This window comes from Hemicordylus capensis, chromosome 2, assembly GCF_027244095.1.
Source record: "Hemicordylus capensis ecotype Gifberg chromosome 2, rHemCap1.1.pri, whole genome shotgun sequence".
Classification (NCBI taxonomy): domain Eukaryota; kingdom Metazoa; phylum Chordata; class Lepidosauria; order Squamata; family Cordylidae; genus Hemicordylus; species Hemicordylus capensis.
The window spans coordinates 103,752,344-103,770,571 of record NC_069658.1 but is presented as its reverse complement, the minus strand read 5'-3'; the positions used below and the strand labels follow the sequence as shown (position 1 = coordinate 103,770,571).

The 18,228-nt window shown below is 42.6% G+C and overlaps 1 protein-coding gene across 1 annotated transcript in view; it reads right to left on the bottom strand.

The window, feature by feature from the left end:
- The window catches only part of TRPM6 (transient receptor potential cation channel subfamily M member 6), a 140,732-nt gene that overhangs the window by 59,038 nt on the left and 63,466 nt on the right, over positions 1–18,228 (bottom strand). Inside the window, exons 23-25 of the mRNA XM_053300488.1 lie at positions 8,298–8,430; positions 5,211–6,298; positions 3,712–3,818 (exon numbers count right to left, since the gene is read on the bottom strand). Of these exons, the coding sequence (XP_053156463.1) occupies positions 3,712–3,818; positions 5,211–6,298; positions 8,298–8,430 (1,328 nt within the window). The remainder of the gene's footprint in view (positions 1–3,711; positions 3,819–5,210; positions 6,299–8,297; positions 8,431–18,228) is intronic.

Here is an 18,228-nt window from a genome sequence, read left to right as displayed (position 1 = left end):
TAGTGAAGAAGATCACAGAACTTGCAAATGTTACATGAATCAAATATTAGCACTAGCACTAACAAAGAAGTAGAAGACTGAAGCCTATTTTCATCAGAAGTCTCATCCCAATGAATGCTGTGCCTGCACAATGAACAAAGTTGCACAAGTCAGGTAGCTGCACTAAATCACGGGGATTTGGGGAATAGGGATGTGCATGGAACCACAGAGGCATGGTCCAGCACTGGGGGGAGTGTGGCTTTAAGGGCAGGGGTTAGTACTTACCCCTCCCTCCACTTTCCCCCCTCCGGCACTTGACTTCTTAGCAAAGTTTTTGGGGTGGCAGAGTTCCTCCCTGCCGCCCCCGCCCCCATCGTTGTCTGGGATAAGGAGAAATTGCCGGCGGTTCCATGCAACTTGCCGCCACGCATGTGCCCGCTGCGCCCACCGCACGTCATACGTTGCATGTGACATGTGTGGCGGGTGCATGCATGGTGGCAAGTTGCATGGAACCACCGGCAACTTCTCCTTATTCCAGACAACGATGGGGGCAGGGGCGGCAGGGAGGAACTCTGCCGCCCCAAGAACTTTGCTAAGAAGTCGAGCGCCGGAGGGGGGAAAGTGGCGGGAGTGGTAAGTACTACCCCCCCACCCTTAAAACCACACTTCCCCCCGCCCCCCCGCCGGACCAGCCGAATTCCGAACTGGTCTGGAGGCCTCTTACATGGCCCCGGACCGGTTCTGTGCACACTCCTATTGGAGAATTGCACAAACATTCCATGCAAAACACGAAACATACCACAAATTTGTCTGATCCCCACAGCTTGTCTGGGGGGGGGGGGCTGGGACTTTGACCTGACCTTCAGAATGGCACAAGGCAAGGCACATCCAGCCATTGGTTGGAGGATGGTTGCGGGTGGGGCATGAGCTGCCATTGCAGCACTTGGCTCACCCTAAACTCAGTCTGGTGTCAAAGAGCGACCCTTCCCACCCTTCCTGGCTATAGTGTGGGCTCTTGCTGGTTCTCTTGGTCACAACGGCAGGTACAATGCAGTTTCTTGGATATTTGGCTTCTGGTGAGCACGTTTTCAGGCATGCGTTTGATGTAAGGAGAGATCATTGCTGGTCTGTAGATGCTTTACGGCTCAGGGAGTATGGGTTTTGGCTTACCTCAACCTGCCAAAGGAAGCAACACCCTCTAACGCTTCATGGCTTGGGGGTGGACCTGATTACAGCAGGTGCCTGCACATTAGGTGGCTATGATGGGCAGCAGACAGTCTTAGGCCTGAGGCTGCCTGGAGCAGAAGTGTATCACCCTAGGTTATTTTGGCTGGCTCATGCGTAAGTGGCAAGTTCTTTGAATCGCACTGTTGGGCGTGGAGCGCCAATCCTCTCCTTTCTTCATTATTTGATTAATAAAGTTGTAGCCCTATTTGAATCCCTAATATTCTCTGGTGTCTTTATTGTACGGATGCAATGTGGACCTTGTTGCAGAAGTGCAAGCATGTTTGTGCTAGTGCAACACGTCTGGAACGCAAGCTCCACACTTAGTGCAATAGCCTTGTCCTAGTACAACAACCTTGCACAAGCGCAGCATTACGGTGTTAGCCAAGGCCATGATTTCTAAGGGGAAAAAAGGAGACTAATGGTGGAAATAGCTTACAACATACTCAACACAAAACAGATGAAGGGAAGCAGTAAGATTACGAGAAGTTATGCTACCATGTTTTTTTATTTTAAAACATTATATTCCACCTTTCCCCAACAAAATTAAAGGCAGCTAAAATAACAAGCAGAAACTGCAGAAATATTAACATTAAGACACAGAGTAGAGGGAGGTAAAATCACTAAAAGTGACCATACAGCAGAAGCAGCTCAGAAGGTGTTAGGGAAGCCTGCTGTGATAAAAAATGCTTTTAGTGTCTGTTTAACAGTTGCCAGAGAAGATCCCACGAAAAGATCAGGTAGCAGGGCATTACAGAGAGAGGGGAGCTATCACCAAGAAAGCGCACTCACACATCACCATCACCTGAACTTCAGAGAGTCATGGGATAGAAAACAGAGCCTCTCTGAAAGATCTTATTCAAGTGAGAGAAGGCAGTCCTTTAGGAATCTTGGCCCTAAGGCGTATAGGGTTTTAAAAGTGATAACCAGCATTTTGAATGATGCCCAGAAATATGGTAGTAATCAGTGCAGCTGATCATAGTGAGATGTGTTCCAAGTGTCCTGTATTTGTAAAGACTCTCGCAGCCACATTCTGTACCAGCTGAAGTTTAAGGTATTCAGGGCAGCCCATTGTAGTCGTCCAGACAAAAGGTGACAAGGGAATGGTCACTACAGCCAGGTTTGTCTAGTCTGAGAACAGGCACAGATGGCCCATGAATGAATTGTATGCATCATGGATTTGGTGTGCAATAAACAGTAGAGTAAGAGTTGGGATGTGGAAGAAGACCTGACTAAAGGGCTTACTCAGATTCCAATTTCTGCTGAAATGTCAGACATCTAAACAAATTTGAGACTAAAGTCACATGTTTGGGAAGCACGATGTGCCTAAACAGGAGGGAATCTAGTGAAAGTTAAGCATGGTTTGTTCCTCGGGGCCAAATTAGATGTAGTTTTAAACACATCATTTGGCCCTGCACATTTTTGTTTGTTTGTTTGTTTAACAGCAGCTGTGGAGGACCTTGATCTAGATCAGTAATGTGACATGGTTGGAGGAAGGACTTAACCCTTCGCTGCAGTTACCCCAGGAGGGAAGCTGACATTTAAATGGGACTTCAGGATAGCTGCCTTTTCTGGGTTATGCCAACCTTTGATGCTAAAGCTGTCAAATGCTTAGAAAGAAGAGTCTAAAGGTTCTGTCTACAAGTTCTGATATGAGCATTACAGAGTCACAAAGCTGAAAGTGATCTCAATGGGTTATCTACTCTATACCTCTGTTCTGAATCAGGATATGTAAAGAATCTTCAATGGAGCTGTACACTTGTCTTTAAAAACAACTTCATCAGTGTTTGGAAATCACTGATGTGATGAATCAACCAATGTTCTGATTGCACATTCCAAATCCCTCCCACACACCCCGCCCCACTTCATCAGAGGAGCTGATAATACTTGGGACTCTTGAAGAGCTCGTCACTATCTAGACCAAACAGGAGTGCTAAATTCCTTGTGTCACATTTGAGGGTTTCCTATCCTCTATAAATCAAACATATATAACTCTTCCATTTTACAATATTAATATATATTTTAATCATTATTTTATAAAATGTTTTGAACATCTATAAATCAAATATATAGCTCTTCAGTTTTACAACATTAATATATTTTAAACATATAGTATAATTTTTTCTTATCATATATATAACTCTTCAATTATACAATATTAATCTATTTTTAACATACAACTCAAGCATGTTCTCAGATCCCTGAACTTATACTGTATTGATGATTAGTTGCACTCTCTTCCAGCTTAACCTAAACTGACATCCTTAGGGTAAACTGAAACTTCAAAGACAAGGAAAATTAAACAGGAAAAGACAGAATTTGACATTAAGTACAGAGCAGTCTTCAAATAAGCAGTGGTTAATTGACCATGGCAGCAGTTTTTTAAAATAAATAAAGAAAATGGATATATCAGCTAAATTTGCATGGCAGCCTCTATAATTCTATAGCTGTCACACTTTAAAATACCCAGAAAAATGAACATGAGATTCTAATTCTTCCTGCACCTACCGGTACCTGGAGAGTTTTCCGTTTCTTCCTGAAAGATTTCCTGCCTTTGCTGCCAAGTCTTGCCTTTGCCCAGTCTGTCTGACATAGTTCAGTAGATGTTGATCGTTCTGAGAGCAAAAGCAAAGAATCAATTCAAAGTTCAGAGAAACCTCTAAAAGGTTTCACATTGGAAGGACTTACAGTAGCGTGAGTTTTCTCCTCCAGTCTTTGTACTAACATAACTCTACCCTTAGCACTTGAAGATCAAGTTTGATCCAGACTAACACTGCCCTCATGTTAGAACGTTGCAGTTCACATGTTCAGCCATTTCACACAATTCATTCTTTCCCACTGCTCCCCCGCTTTGAGAGATCTCTCAGTGTCATGATGCAGGGGGAGCAGCAAAGGAATCAGGAAAAATTCACTGTGCACACAAAACATAACACAAGAGCAGTATTAGTCTGGATGCGGCCAATTGATAATCAAAAACATGGTTCATATTATTGCATATTCCACAGTAAATCATACATTTTAAAAGATGTTAATTTTAGAAAGCACACAGAGAAGAGTCAACATCATGCAAACAAGTCACGATGCCTGCTCCTTCTTTAGCTGCCCCTGTGCGAGATCGCATGTGTGGCCATCATACTACGGCTAGTATATCTCATTTATCAAGTGTTTTTCATTTAATTACAGTCTTTAACATGTTCATGTCCCTATGATGTAGATTGCTTCTATTATCATTTTACAGATGGAGAACTGAAGCTGAAAGATAGTAACTTACCCAAGGCAAACAATGAACTCATGGCAGAGATGTACCTTACAATCCAAATGTCCTAGTTCAAAATTAAACCGTGCATCTCCAAGACTACACTGAAGGTACTATATGTATGGCTGCAGGTTTCAAAGTTTTAGTTTATTTTTAATTGTGAAAGTAAATTTTTATATAAATATAATAAATAAAATAAATCTAAATAAATAAATTTTTATTCAGCGAGGCTGAAACTTAATGGCACATCTGTTTATTTTTGAGGCCTTTTTTTTTTTGCTCCGGTGTATTAATGGTAAAGGAAATTTAAAATATTTACTTCTAAAAGTTAGCTTTTTTATTATTAAATTGTACGTTCTCATGTTGCCTTCAGTTGTTTTTTAAAGGGTCTATATTGAAGTATTGGAAATTTGAAAACATATGTAAATATAACCAATCGATCAATCGAGTGATCAAAAGGAAGATTATTAATCAATTAAAAGTTATCTATTAGTAGACAGTTATACATTTTTGGCCTTGAACTGCTAAGTCAATCTTAGAATGCATATTCTAATTCCAGAAGACACAGAGGTGGGGAAAAGAAAGTTTGGTCTACAGTGGTCCAATATTGGAAAAGTGGACAATAAACACCCCACAACTATAATCCAACAATTACTGAGCATGACTAGGACTAAGATCCCCACATAGATATGCAAGGCTTAAAGCTTCTTAATGAAAAGTGATTTTAAGAAGTGTAACATGTTTTTATTGCCTTTCATTTTGCAGGTCTTCTCTGCATTCTCTGCCTTGTAGAAAGGCCAGTGTTTCCTAAGTGGCTTGATCCAGACTGATCTACTGCACTGGAATGGGAGAGGAGACTGTGAGCTGTCGCTGCTGTATCCTGATCTGTCAGAACTGCAGGAAAAGGATTTGGATTCTTTTATCTGCACATGTGGGAGACTACAACTGCAGTTGTAGCTGTCAGCAGAATGCAGGCCTGGCAGCTGTCTTGCCTGATTGCTAAAAACCCTCTTCTCCTCGTCTTCTGAGAACCCCCAGTTCACATAGCCTCCTCCTGGGTCCTCACAGTGATGGTGAGAAGGCTGAGAGAGCTGACTGGCAATGCTAGGTGTATGGGTAGCCAAATAGTGTTTCACTGCAGTCTCACTGTCCAATTCCTGCCCTTGATGAAGGATTTCTTCAGCATCAGCAACACTGTGTACCTCCAGGTGAGTGGTGGGGCTGCAATGCTTGGTCTGGGCCTTGCCTTTCAGTTCATCTTCCCTGAGCTCATTCAGAGTACTTGAGAGCATCTTCAGAGAAAGAGCATCTTCAGAGAAAGAGGTTCCTTGCTGACCAGAAGGAACTAAAAGAAATTGTCCATATCTAGGAGTTGATTTATTCTCTGAAGATACCCCAGAAGTTAGAGTATCATTTTCCATCTCCTCCTCTTTATGTTTGTCTATTGGTTTTATCTTATCATAGTCTATGGCATCGAGAATGTGACGATGGCTCTCTGATGGCCACTGGCTCCTTGCCAGGTTTTTCAGAAGGGAAGGGGGCATGCTGTAATAATGGTACTTTTTGTCACTCACACATTCCATATTGTTCAAAGCCTCTGAGTACGTGGCATTGCTCCAGCTATGGGGAAGCTTCCGATAGGCTTGGTGTTTTGTATCAGCAAGAAGGGCCTCCTCTACTTGCAGAGTATCCACAGCTGAAATAACTTTCAGCGTATCAACGGTTAAAGCCGAGAGGTCTTGTAAGTGTCCCAGCTGGCTGTCCAGTGCAAGCAAAGCATCCTTAATGTAGTACACTTTCTCATGTACCTCTTTCAGTTGTGAAAACATCTCTTCAACTCTAAGGGGAAAGACCCATACACACATATATATATTAAAATAGCATTGATATATTTTCATTATTATACCAAATATATTTCACTTTCCCACTGGTAAGTGAACCATTAAAATGCAATACAGGGACAAAATGTTCAAAATCCCATGTCAGATTACCTTTTTGCACTTTTCTAGTTCCATTCACATGAGCAAGTCAGGCTTTGATGCAGTACTCTAATTCCTGAGCAGACATCCAAAGATACTGAGCTACAAGCCAAAGTGGTTGATGCTAGAATGACTTCTTTGTGGCCCCTCAGAATGATCCAATGTAATTCCATCATGAAATAAGCAGGTTAAACATGTCCAGTACATGGACTAGAGAAGAAGGTCATTCACACAACCTTAGTCCTGGGGAGAAGGCAGGATCCTACCTATCTTGCCCTCCACACAATCAAAGTCCCAAAGAGCACTCTACCGCCTGAACACCCACATGAGTGGCAGGGTAGCAAGCAGCAGTGCACTGAAGGAGAGATGGGAGGAGGAAGCCTGGCCGCCAGATATCCCACAATGCACTGTGTGAGCAGTGCAGTGCATTGGGATATCTCCTGGCTGCTGGGTCACTCCTTTTCCCCAGCTCTATGGTAAGTATGACTGTCAACAGCCCAAAAGGAGCTGCCAGCAGCCCGAGTGCCCACACAACCTGGGCATAAAGTAGGAGGCATGTGCATGTCCTCCTACCTCACTTTTAGCCCGATTACAAAAGCTGGGCTTTTAGCCAGGGTACAAAAGCACTGTCCTGCCTGGGTAGAGCTGGTCATGAGAATGACCACAAAGTCAAGGTATACTGCTCTCTTAAAGCAAAGAGAAGATGCAGATGATACAAATAATCTATTTATAAAGTAAATATGCACTGCTGCAGAGCTGAGTGTAGAAAACAAAAGCAAAGGAGGGACAAGTAAGCCATCCTTTGAGTCTTTCCATGGTTCTTGGATCCCTGGCAACTCTAGTTCAGGTAACCCTGCTAAGAAAACTTCACCTAAGAATGTGTCCATGCCTTATTACTAGTCAAGGTTGAAAATACTGTGAACAACTGAAGCAGTATAAGGTAGATTCATGAGATATCTCCTGTGTGTGTTGCTGCATTTAATGCACTAAGGAAGCACATAGAGTTCTGTTATAGTTTTCTCCATAATGGTTGCCAGTAAACCCAAACTTATGTATGAACAACCATGTTTTTCCTCGGCATATCATCATCACAATTCTGTGATGATATACACTAGTGATAAACACTCGACCTGTGCAAAGTCAGCTCAGTAAAATCGGACATGGTCCAATTTACCCAAATCAGAGGGGTTCAGAGAGCCCGAACTTGCACTTTCCAGTTCGAATCAGACTTCTTTGACCCCCTTCAGAAAATTTCAGAGCTTTCTGAAGCTTCAAATGGGGGGCAAGAATCTGCTCCCCCCGCCTTTTTTTTTTTAGCAATCGCAGTGGGAGGGCATCTTCTGCCCTCTATCTGCCCACTCGCCTGCTCATGCATATTTCAATTTTTAAAGTTAAAAAAATGTTTTTAGCCCATTTTTAACTTGCAAATAGAGAAGCCGCTGACTTCTGGGTTTCTCCTGAAATTCTCTGATTTGAGGTAATTTCCCCTTAGATTCTCTGATGTTACATCACTTCCCCTCTGACTTGCTGGTACTTTTCTTTCATGTTCAGTGAGTATCTGCAGTTACTTTTAAAACTTTTAACAAATTTTGTCCAACCCAATCCTCTGATTCCCAACCCTGAAATTCAGAAGGGTCCAAAAGGACTCTCAATTGACATCTTTGGGATCAGACTGACATTTTGGGATCAGATTAGACCCAATCCCAACTTTCACATTTGTACATAGGCCTGATAAACACAATGGATTTTTAAAAATGTGTTTATTCAGAACTGAGATCCTGAACCTCAGTTTACTCGTATACTATTAGATCTTCTATGTATTGCTAAAATTAATATTGCTAGGGAGAAAATTCTCCTACCTTTCAGTTGTCACACGGATCCTTTCACTTTCACTGGAGTGCTGGCTTTTATTCTTCTCATGAAGGTATTTTTCCACACACTGCTCTTCAAAATCATGAAGTTTTTTTAGCTCCTCGTCACTCAGGTACAGTTCTGGATAATTGTGATAACAAGTAGGTTTTAACGTCATGATGGCCACATGCCATTATTTAAAAGAAGGCACTGGAGGTAACTGCTTTCTGTGTGCAATCCTATAAAAGTTTCCTCAATGGGCCTACTGGGTTCAATGGGGTTTATTCCAGGTGAGCGTGCATAGTATTACAGCCACAGGCACTATGATGTTAACTTTAAGTTATCGCATATATAAAACTGAAGATGCCTTATAGGCAAAATGAATATTTTACAAAATGATTTCTCGCACAGGGGCAAATGACAGCTGATAGAATTTCTAATAGACGGTTAAAATTGACTCTTTGGAACTATTAATAACTGTGAATGTCACTTTATACTTATCTTACAATATAGTGTCTTTGAAAAACAGGTTGTTCACCTGTAACATATGATCTGGAGGTGATCCGTTGTATTAATAATGAATGAATTCTGCGCCTGAGCAGGGACGTCGTGGATAGATTGACTTGCTCCTCGCGATGCCTCCAACCGCCCTGCACGTGCTCTGTGCTTCCGTTATTTTCAGCAGTTGAGGCATGTCTTGTTCAGTTTCCTGCAGACCACCAGATGTTGATGATCTGTGTACTCTCTTCATTCCTTTGTTTCCCCCACCTTTTAAAAAATGTTGTGGGGAGGTCCGGGTGGGATTTATGAATACAACAGATCACCTCCAGACCATATGTTACAGGTGAGCAACCTGTTTATCTGGATCATGATCCGTTGCATTCATATTGAATGGGTGATTAGCCAGCTCTGGAACCGGTGGTGGGCCCAGGTAAGGTGTCATTAAGGCAGAACTTGCTTCAAAACAATCCTTCCAAAATTGGCCTCTCTCATCAGTCGCAAATCAATGGCATAATGTTTAACAGCTGGTGTGAAGACCATGTCACTGCCTTGCAGATTTCTGCCACTGATATTCCTGCTAGACTGGCCACTGCTGCATAAGCCCTCATGGAGTGCACCTTAATGGCCTTAGGAGATTCCCTTCCCTTTGTAAGCTAGCTTAATCAGCTGGACAATCCAATGCCTTTGCCTTGACACTGGCTGCCCCTTGGACCTCCCCTTGTGTATCACAAATAATTTATTTGTTCTACGAATGTCCTTTGTTGCAACAAGGTAACACAGCAGCATGCGTCACACATCCAAGGAGTGCATGGCTCTTTTCCAGCACTGTCTATGGATTTTGGGAAAGGGTTGGTAGAACTATATCCTCATTTATGTGGAATTCCATTAATATGTTTGGTCTGAAGTGAGGGTCCAACTGTATTAGCACCTTATGTAGATAAAACTGAGTATAAGGCTGATCTGCCTGAAGAGCTGCCAGTTCACTCACATGCCAAGCCGTAGTAACTGCTACTAAGAACACTGCTTTCAAAGTCTCCATGTCCAATGTGGCCTCACCCAATGGTTCAAACGGCCGTTCCTAGGGTCTTCAGCATCAAAGATAAATTCCATCGCTGCATAGTTTTCCTTATAGGTGGATACAAGCTGTTTAAGTCTTTTAGGAATTTTGTACAGTCCTGGTGGGGGGGAAATGTAGTGCCATCCCATCCTTTGTGTTCAGACAATATTGCTGCTAAGTGGACTCTGAGAGACTTGTTTGCCAATACCTTCATCTTAAGTGTTGTCATGTAGAGGAGGATTTGCCTAACTGTTGTTTTCCTTGGGAAGAAACCCTGCTTCTTGGCATACAGCTTGAATCTCTTCCACTTGCTACTATAGTTGCGCCTCGTTGAGCGCCTCCTATTGTTTAGCAAAATTTTATCTAATAGCCAATGCTCCACGCTGTCAGCTTTAATGCTCCTACTTGCAGGTATTGGATCATCCCGTCGTTCTGGCTCAGCAAATCTGGATGGTCCTGAAAATTGTGATGCACTCTGTGTGAGAGCCTTAGCAAAAAAGGAAACCACAGCTGCCTGGGCCACTATGGTGTCACTAGTATTCCCCTTGTGGCATCCCTCAGCATTTGAGATAAGACTTGAGTTATAAGCAGTTGCGGTGGGAATAGATAGAACAGGCCCTTGGTCCAAACATATTGGAACACCGTGCCCTGCACGTGAGCAATGTATCCAACATTTTCTGCTTGCAGCAGTTGGATACAAATCTATTGTTGGCCATCCCCACTTCTTAAAAACCTCTTTCAGATAGCCTTTTTTAGTTCCCATTTGTGGTGTTGGTTCTTCAGAAGCATTCGACTGAGTTCGTCCACCTGCACATTGTCTTCTCCCTTTATGTGTATTGCAGTAGGGTATATATTCAGATTCATACACCAATTTCATAATTGCTGGCTCAGCAGGCAGAGGGAGCACGATACCATTCCTCCCTGCTTGTTTAGATAAGCAATCGCTGTTGTATTGTCCAGGTGAACCTGTACCACTCCTTGCAAGAGTGGTCTGAAGGCCTTTAATGCCATGAACACTGCTAGCAGTTTGAACTAATTTATATGTTTCTTCCTCTGTTGCCTTGACCACTGTCCCTGTACCTGATGGTACCTGCAATGCGCACCCCATCCTCACAGAGAGACATCCGTTGTCACCCAGCATATGGGGATCCGGGGTTCGAATGGCATCCCAGACTGTAAATGTTCACTCACTGTCCACCATTTCAGTGCCTCTAGTACTTCTTGCAGCAGAGTGAGCATTTTTTGTTGACTGTCCTGGTTGGGACAGAAGTTCTGCAGATACCACATCTGCAACGTTCTCATCCGCAGGCAGGCGCGTGTTGCATAGCGTGGAACTGCAGGAGGCCATCAATCCCATTAGTCTCTGAATTACCTCTGCAGGTTGCTGAGGCATCCTGGTGAGCCGGTGTATTAGTTCATTGATTTGCCGACACCTGTCTTGTGGCAAGTAAGCTTTCTTTGCTTGCATATCCAGCTCTGCCCCATGTAGCTTATTCGTCTCTGCGGCGTTAAGTTTGACTTCTTCCAGTTCACCTTGATGCCCAAATCTTCTAAGAGACGTAGTACAAACTGGATTTGCAAAAGTAACCCTTCTTTGTCATTGCTGACCATGAGTCAGTCATCCAAATAGGAGAAAATCACAACCCCTTCTGTCCTTAAGTATGCCACCACAACTGCCATGACCTTTTTGAACACTCATGGTGCTGTTGACAAGCCGGATGGCAAAACCATATATTGGTACACTGTATCACCTACTGTAAATCTTAGATACTTGCAATGTGCTTCGCGTATACCCACATGCAAATATGCATCTTTCAAGTCCGGCATAGCTGCCCACTCTTCCTTGGCTAGAAGATGTAGAATTCCTTGTAAGGTGATCATCTTGAACTTGCGAGTCTCTACAAATCGATTGAGTTCCCTCAGGTCCATTATAACCCTTATCCCCACCCCCGTCCATCTTGGGGATTTGGAAATACTGGGGGTAAAACCCGGACATCCTCTCCATCTACTGCACTGGCACAATTGCCTGTTTTTCTAGTAACACCTGTATTTCCTCCAAAAGCACTGGGGTTGGTTTCGTAAGCTTCATTCCATGAAACGGAGGCAAAGCTTTGAACTCTATTGCATAACCAGACCATATAATCTTTAGAACCCAGAGGTCTTCTGTTATTTTGTGCCATGCTTGTGCATATCTTGCCAGCTTGATGGATTTTCTGACAATCACAAGGCAGATGTTGTGTGCCTTGGGTGATGATGCTTGTGTTACTAGTTGTTCCTGCAGTGCATGGATCTGGCCATCAAAGAGTCTGCTTGTTCTGCTCCCTATTCTGTTTAGAGCCTTGTTCCTTTTGTCGCTGCCCAAAAGATTTATTTCATTGAAAAGGTCTGTATTGCTTTCTGAAATATCTCCTATCTTGTTGTCTGTATGTGGCTCGATGCTGTTGTCTACCGAAAGAACGATTGCGGGAGGACGACCCTGTAGTGCTCGTTGAAGCCATAAACGTCTTTGTGGTATATTTAGACTTCTTCCACATTTCTATTGTTCTATCCATGGTTTCAGCAAAGAGTCCCTTTCCATCATAAGGCAAATGTTCTACTCTATCCCGCATTTCTTGTTGCAAGTTTGAGGACCACAACCAAGCATGGCAGAGCAGGGTTACCGCCGTCATAATTGTCCTTGATTCCATCTCTGCCAAATGTTTAAGAGCACTGAGTAGCTGTCTAGTCACAGCAGTCATCTTTTCATGTTTGTGCAAACTTATCCTGGAACTCTTCCGGTGTCATCATTGATGAGTCTTGGAAAAGTACATCCCATAGATGATGCCCGTATCTAGCCAAACATGCGGAATAGCTCGCAATCTTTATAGCCAAACTGGGTGGCATATATTTTTTGACCTAAAACATCTATTTTCCGTCCTTCCTTTTCAGAAGGAGTAGTGTGATGCTGTCCACCCTTATATGAAGCTGCACATTCAATAACTAAAGAGTTTGGCACCGGATGCCATATCAAGTAAGTGTTGTCCTCTTCTTGTACTCTGCACAACCCTTCTAATTTCCTCGATGTTGGTGTAGATGTTTGCAGAACCTCCCATGCTGACTGGGCTGCCTTTGTAGCATGGAAGCATGGAAAGTGCTACTGGGTATGTCACTTTTGCTTTAGCCATCATATTATAAACTTGATCCTTAAGATCTACTTGGGGTTGTTTCCGTTCCAATCCCAAGGCCTCAGCCATTTCTCTTGTGTGTGATAGCCTTTAGCTCTTCTGAGGGCGATAAGGAAGTCTTTGGTTGTACTTCTGCTGCTGGATCAGACTCATTAGTGCCGTCACAGTCCATTTCAGATGAATTTGTGATGCATTGATCAGCGTCACCTTCGTCGTCATCTTCTAAAGGTAAGCTTGAAGGTAAGCCAGAGAGCATTTTTTTCTTTGTCGCTTTCTTGGGCCTCACGGGCACCTCTGGCTGTACAGGCAGGGTTTGTGCCTGACTTGCCATAGACGCCATTGTGAGTACCCTTTCGGGCTCTTTAGGTAGTGCAAGTATTGCATGCAATGCCGCCTGCTGCACATTTTGTAAAGCCTCTTGCTGCACTTTCCAAATCTGGTATTCTGAGTAATCTGCAGGGTATACCACAGTCAGCGTGTGTTTGAAGCCACAATTATGCGTTATCTGACGAGATACACAGGTGGAAGTTAAGCTCTGTGTGGATGTATACTGCAGTGGTGACTTCCAGGGGACATAGCCTGCACCTGATCGCGCAAAAATAGACAAAGGTCTGGTCACACCCATTCGATCAGTCGACTGTCTCAATTGAGACATTAGTCTTATTGGATTTGTGGTTGTACACATTAGCCAAATTAGGTTCGTTACTGAAGGATGAACTATTATAGGTGACATCGATGGTGTTTTTGGTACGAGAGTGCTATGTCATCGGTATCATGCTTGATATTGAGACCCCTGCTCGTGAATCCTTGAAAAGTCGAGCCAGATGGAATGCTGTCTGTGGATTCTAATATTGCAAACAATGAAGTTGTTGTTTGGGGGTCTAAAGCGACCTCTTCTTCTCCAATTGCCCCTTCCCCAAAGTCCATATAGCCCGCTGGCTGGTATGTTCTCTGTGGCATCTCCACTGGTGATTGTATTGGCGTCTGTGCTGGCATTAAGTCTATGGGTTTCTGTCTCTCCAGCACTGTCAATACCAAGGGAAGTACTTCCTTCAGTGTCATGCCTATCAGTCCCGAATCCATCAATGTCGAAGGTGCCTTGGCCAATGTCGATGCTGAGACTTTTGGTCCCGTGGCTGTCAATGCCGAAGGTGTTCTGCTCGGCACCATAGTTGGTATTGAGGATCCCCATTCTTCGACCACAGATTGTAAACCTGTCCTTGAGGGTTTGCTGCCTCTGAGGTCTGTTTTTGCTGTTCTTTTCTTAGGAGAGGAGTCCTCCTCCTCATCAGTGAAATAAAGATGTCTATGCTTCTTGCGTCGATGATGTTTCTTTTCTACCACTTCCGGATGCTTTAACTTCTGCTCCTTGGTGGCTTTAGAGTGTAATATTGCAGGATTCACCAAAGGAGTCGTATCCAGGCACGATTCTGTGCTCAATACCGACCACGATGTCGACAGGTACATCAGTCTTGGCATCGGTGGTCGAAGTGCTTTATCGTATAAAGCCACTCACAGACACAGTGCTTGATTTTTAAGAGTTTGTTTTGAGAATGAGCAGCATATCTTACAAGTTGTCGGGTTCTGCTGCTCCCCCAAGCAAAGTAAGCAAGTGTTGTCGGTAGCTTCTCCCAACATTCCGTGTGGCGTTTGAAAGTTGGCTTTGCGACAGGTTTACAGGTGAAACTTGGAAAATTAGAATATCGTGCAAAAGTCCATTAATTTCAGTAATGCAAATTAAAAGGTGAAACTGATATATGAGACAGACGCATTACATGCAAAGCGAGATAAGTCAAGCCTTAATTGGTTATAATTGTGATGATCATGGCGTACAGCTCATGAAAACCCCAAATCCACAATCCCAGAAAATTAGAATATTACATGGAACCAAGAAGACAAGGATTGTAGAAGAGAACAATATCGGACCTCTGAAAAGTATAAGCATGCATATGTATTCAGTACTTGGTTTGGGCCCCTTTTGCAGCAATTACTGCCTCAATGCGGCGTGGCATGGATGCTATCAGCCTGTGGCACTGATGAGGTATTATGGAAGACCAGGATGCTTCATTAGCGGCCTTCAGTTCTTCTGCATTGTTTGGTCTCATGTCTCTCATCCTTCTCTTGGCAATGCCCCATAGATTCTCTATGGGGTCAGGTCAGGCGAGTTTGCTGGCCAATCAAGCACAGTACACTGTATACTTTTCAGAGGTCCGATATTGTTCTATTCTTCAATCCTTGTCTTCTTGGTTCCATGTAATATTCTAATTTTCTGGGATTGTGGATTTGGGGTTTTCATGAGCTGTATGCCATGATCATCACAATTATAACAAATTAAGGCTTGACTTATCTCGCTTTGCATGTAATGCGTCTGTCTCATATATCAGTTTCACCTTTTAATTTGCATTACTGAAATTAATGGACTTTTGCACGATATTCTAATTTTCCGAGTTTCACCTGTAGATACCATTGTAAAAATCCTGTCTGCTGTGATCTAGAATTGTCGATAAGCAGTCCTTTGGTCTTTAGCTAGCAATTTCAAGTTGCACGTCCACCGGACAAGTCCCGGGGGAAACGTATCATTTCCCCCCTTTTGTTTGAATCGTTTAGCTATTTCGTCATCCATAACCAGTCCAAATTCTTATACACTATTAAACTTTATCCGTATCCTTTCCGAAGTTGATTACTGTGTTTATCCAAACTATTTCTATACATCACCAAGGAGCTAACAATACGAGGTGTAGACGCATAGGCAGTCTAAAAGAAACTGAACAAGACAAGCCCCAACTGCTGAAAATAATGGAAGCACGGAGCACATGCAGGGCAGTTGGAGGCATCACAAAGAGCTAGTCAATCTATCCGCGAGGTCCCTGCGCAAACGCAGAACCCATTCATTATGAATGCAATGGGTCACGATCCAGATCAAATAGTTTTACACCTTATTTCCAAATCTACTAAATGTACATTTTCTGTAATAGCAAGGGATCCTTGGGAGTTCAGCACAGATAATTAGCAAGCTATTCACCGACTTGCTTCAGGAAAAAGACTGGCATAGTAAAAATGAATACTAATAATTTCATATTTGAATATTTCATAATTTCATAAAGAGATCTCTAAATACACCAAGAAAGACTAGTTGTGATAAAACTTCATTTAGAAAGTCAGCATTAGAAAATTTAAAGCATGGATGACATAAAAGGCCTGCAAGCCCAGAAGTCCCCTAACTGAGCAAAGAAGCACCTTTTTAAAGTGGTGATTCTCTTCATTTAGCGGGGCGGGGGGAGAACTGCTGACCCTGTTCATCTCCAGCACAGCATCCCTCCAGTGGCTGTTGCTGGTGTCTATCGTGTTTCTTTCGTAGATTGTCACTTTGGGGACAGGGAACCTTATTAATTTATTTAGATCTATCTATCTATGTAAACTACTTTGGGAACTTTTGTTGAAAAATAGTATATAAATATTTGTTGTATCCATGTTCATAAGCCATATAGACCTTCTGTGGCACTTTGTAACACCGACTGGAATGTGTTAGGATTACTTTCATTTTATATAAATGTTGGGGGGGATAATAAAAGAAAATACAGATCCAATCCTAAGGTTTGGCTGAAATTAGACGACAACATGACAAAAGCCTACTAATTATCCTGGCCATTAAATCTCTTGATTTTAAATATTTGGGCTTAGCAATATCAGGGGGTCTTCATTACCCTGACAACCATAGGTGATCAGATAGAATGTCCCTGCTACTACAAATGGCAGGCTGTTCTCTAAATAAATCATGACTATTATCTAAAGTAGAATATAAAAATTAACTCTGAGCCTTCACGTTCATGATTCATTTTCAGTGTGGTGTCACTTCTAAACAAATTTCCTCTTTTAGGTATAATGTGGCACTTTGAAATGAGAAAAAAATCACTGGAAGTGAAATCCTAAAGAACCATGCAGGTAGTTCCTTGCATCCACAGTGGCTCTGAGCTTATGTTTTTCAAACACAAGATACCCATTAAACCCAACACCTGTGCAGACACTTTGAAAGCATGAAGGGGGGCAATGAGGGAGCTATAACTCAGTGGCTGAGGACATATTTTGTGCACAAAGCTCACAGGTTCAATACCCAGCATCTCCATTTACAATAATCAGGCAGCTATTTATAGGAAACACCTATGCTTGGGATCCAGAGAGCCGCAACTAGCTTGGGTAGACAATACTGGGTTAGTCTGACTCACTATAAAGAAGCTTCATGTCATTCGAAATCAGGATCATGTTTGCTATTTCTCTGCGTAAACCGCCCTGAGCCATTTTTGGAAGGGCGGTATAGAAATTGAAATAATAATAATAATAATAATAATAATAATAATAATAATAATACTGTCCCCATTCTTGATCTCTACATGTTCTTCCAAAGTTCTGAATAGAGGCCACATGTGCACAGGCTCTGAATGTGTCATCAACTACCCTGTTGTGGCTATTTTGCAGGGCTCCCAGTCATATGGAGAAAGCCTACATATGTACAGCTTTATGCATGTGGACACTAAGGGGACCTTTGGATAAACAGAAGGAGGCTGAAACTGGAGACAATGGGCACAATCCTTAATTCTCTCCCCTTCCCTCAACCACTGCCACACATCACTGGTTTGCAAAGGGCTCTAGCAAAGTGGTTTTTAAACCTTAGGGACTTTCAAGTGCAATTTAGGTTCTGCTGTTCAAAGGAGGGCAAAGTGAAAAACTGTTGTAACATGGTTCTCTGGATCTTGGCCCATAGAGTCTGCCTGAGAATGCTGCATATTTGTAATACATAGCATCCCTTATTAAAGCATTAAATCTTTTATCCTGCAGTGACCTTGACCTAGTCATTCTGCATATTGTCATCTTCTTTAGAACTGTATGTGATCTTTTGAGTCATGAATCAATTCATAACAACTAAGCACTTGCATTCAGTTTCCACTGGGTGGTGCTGCCTTCCTACATCAAAAACTAGATGATTCCAGAAAAACTATCAAGGAGCCATCTACCTGCTCTGGAATAGAATGCTTTTGGTGGTGGATGCAGAAGAAGTTTCTGCAGATTATTTCATAGAAAAGTGACTAAGAAATTATGGGTAACCCACTTCTCTAAGCAGATGGAACAGACCTAAATTTTCTTAATCTGAGCGTAACACTAGGGTACAATAATACAAGGGTTGTTTTTTAAAAATTCTGCAACTTTATGACTAACTTGTTT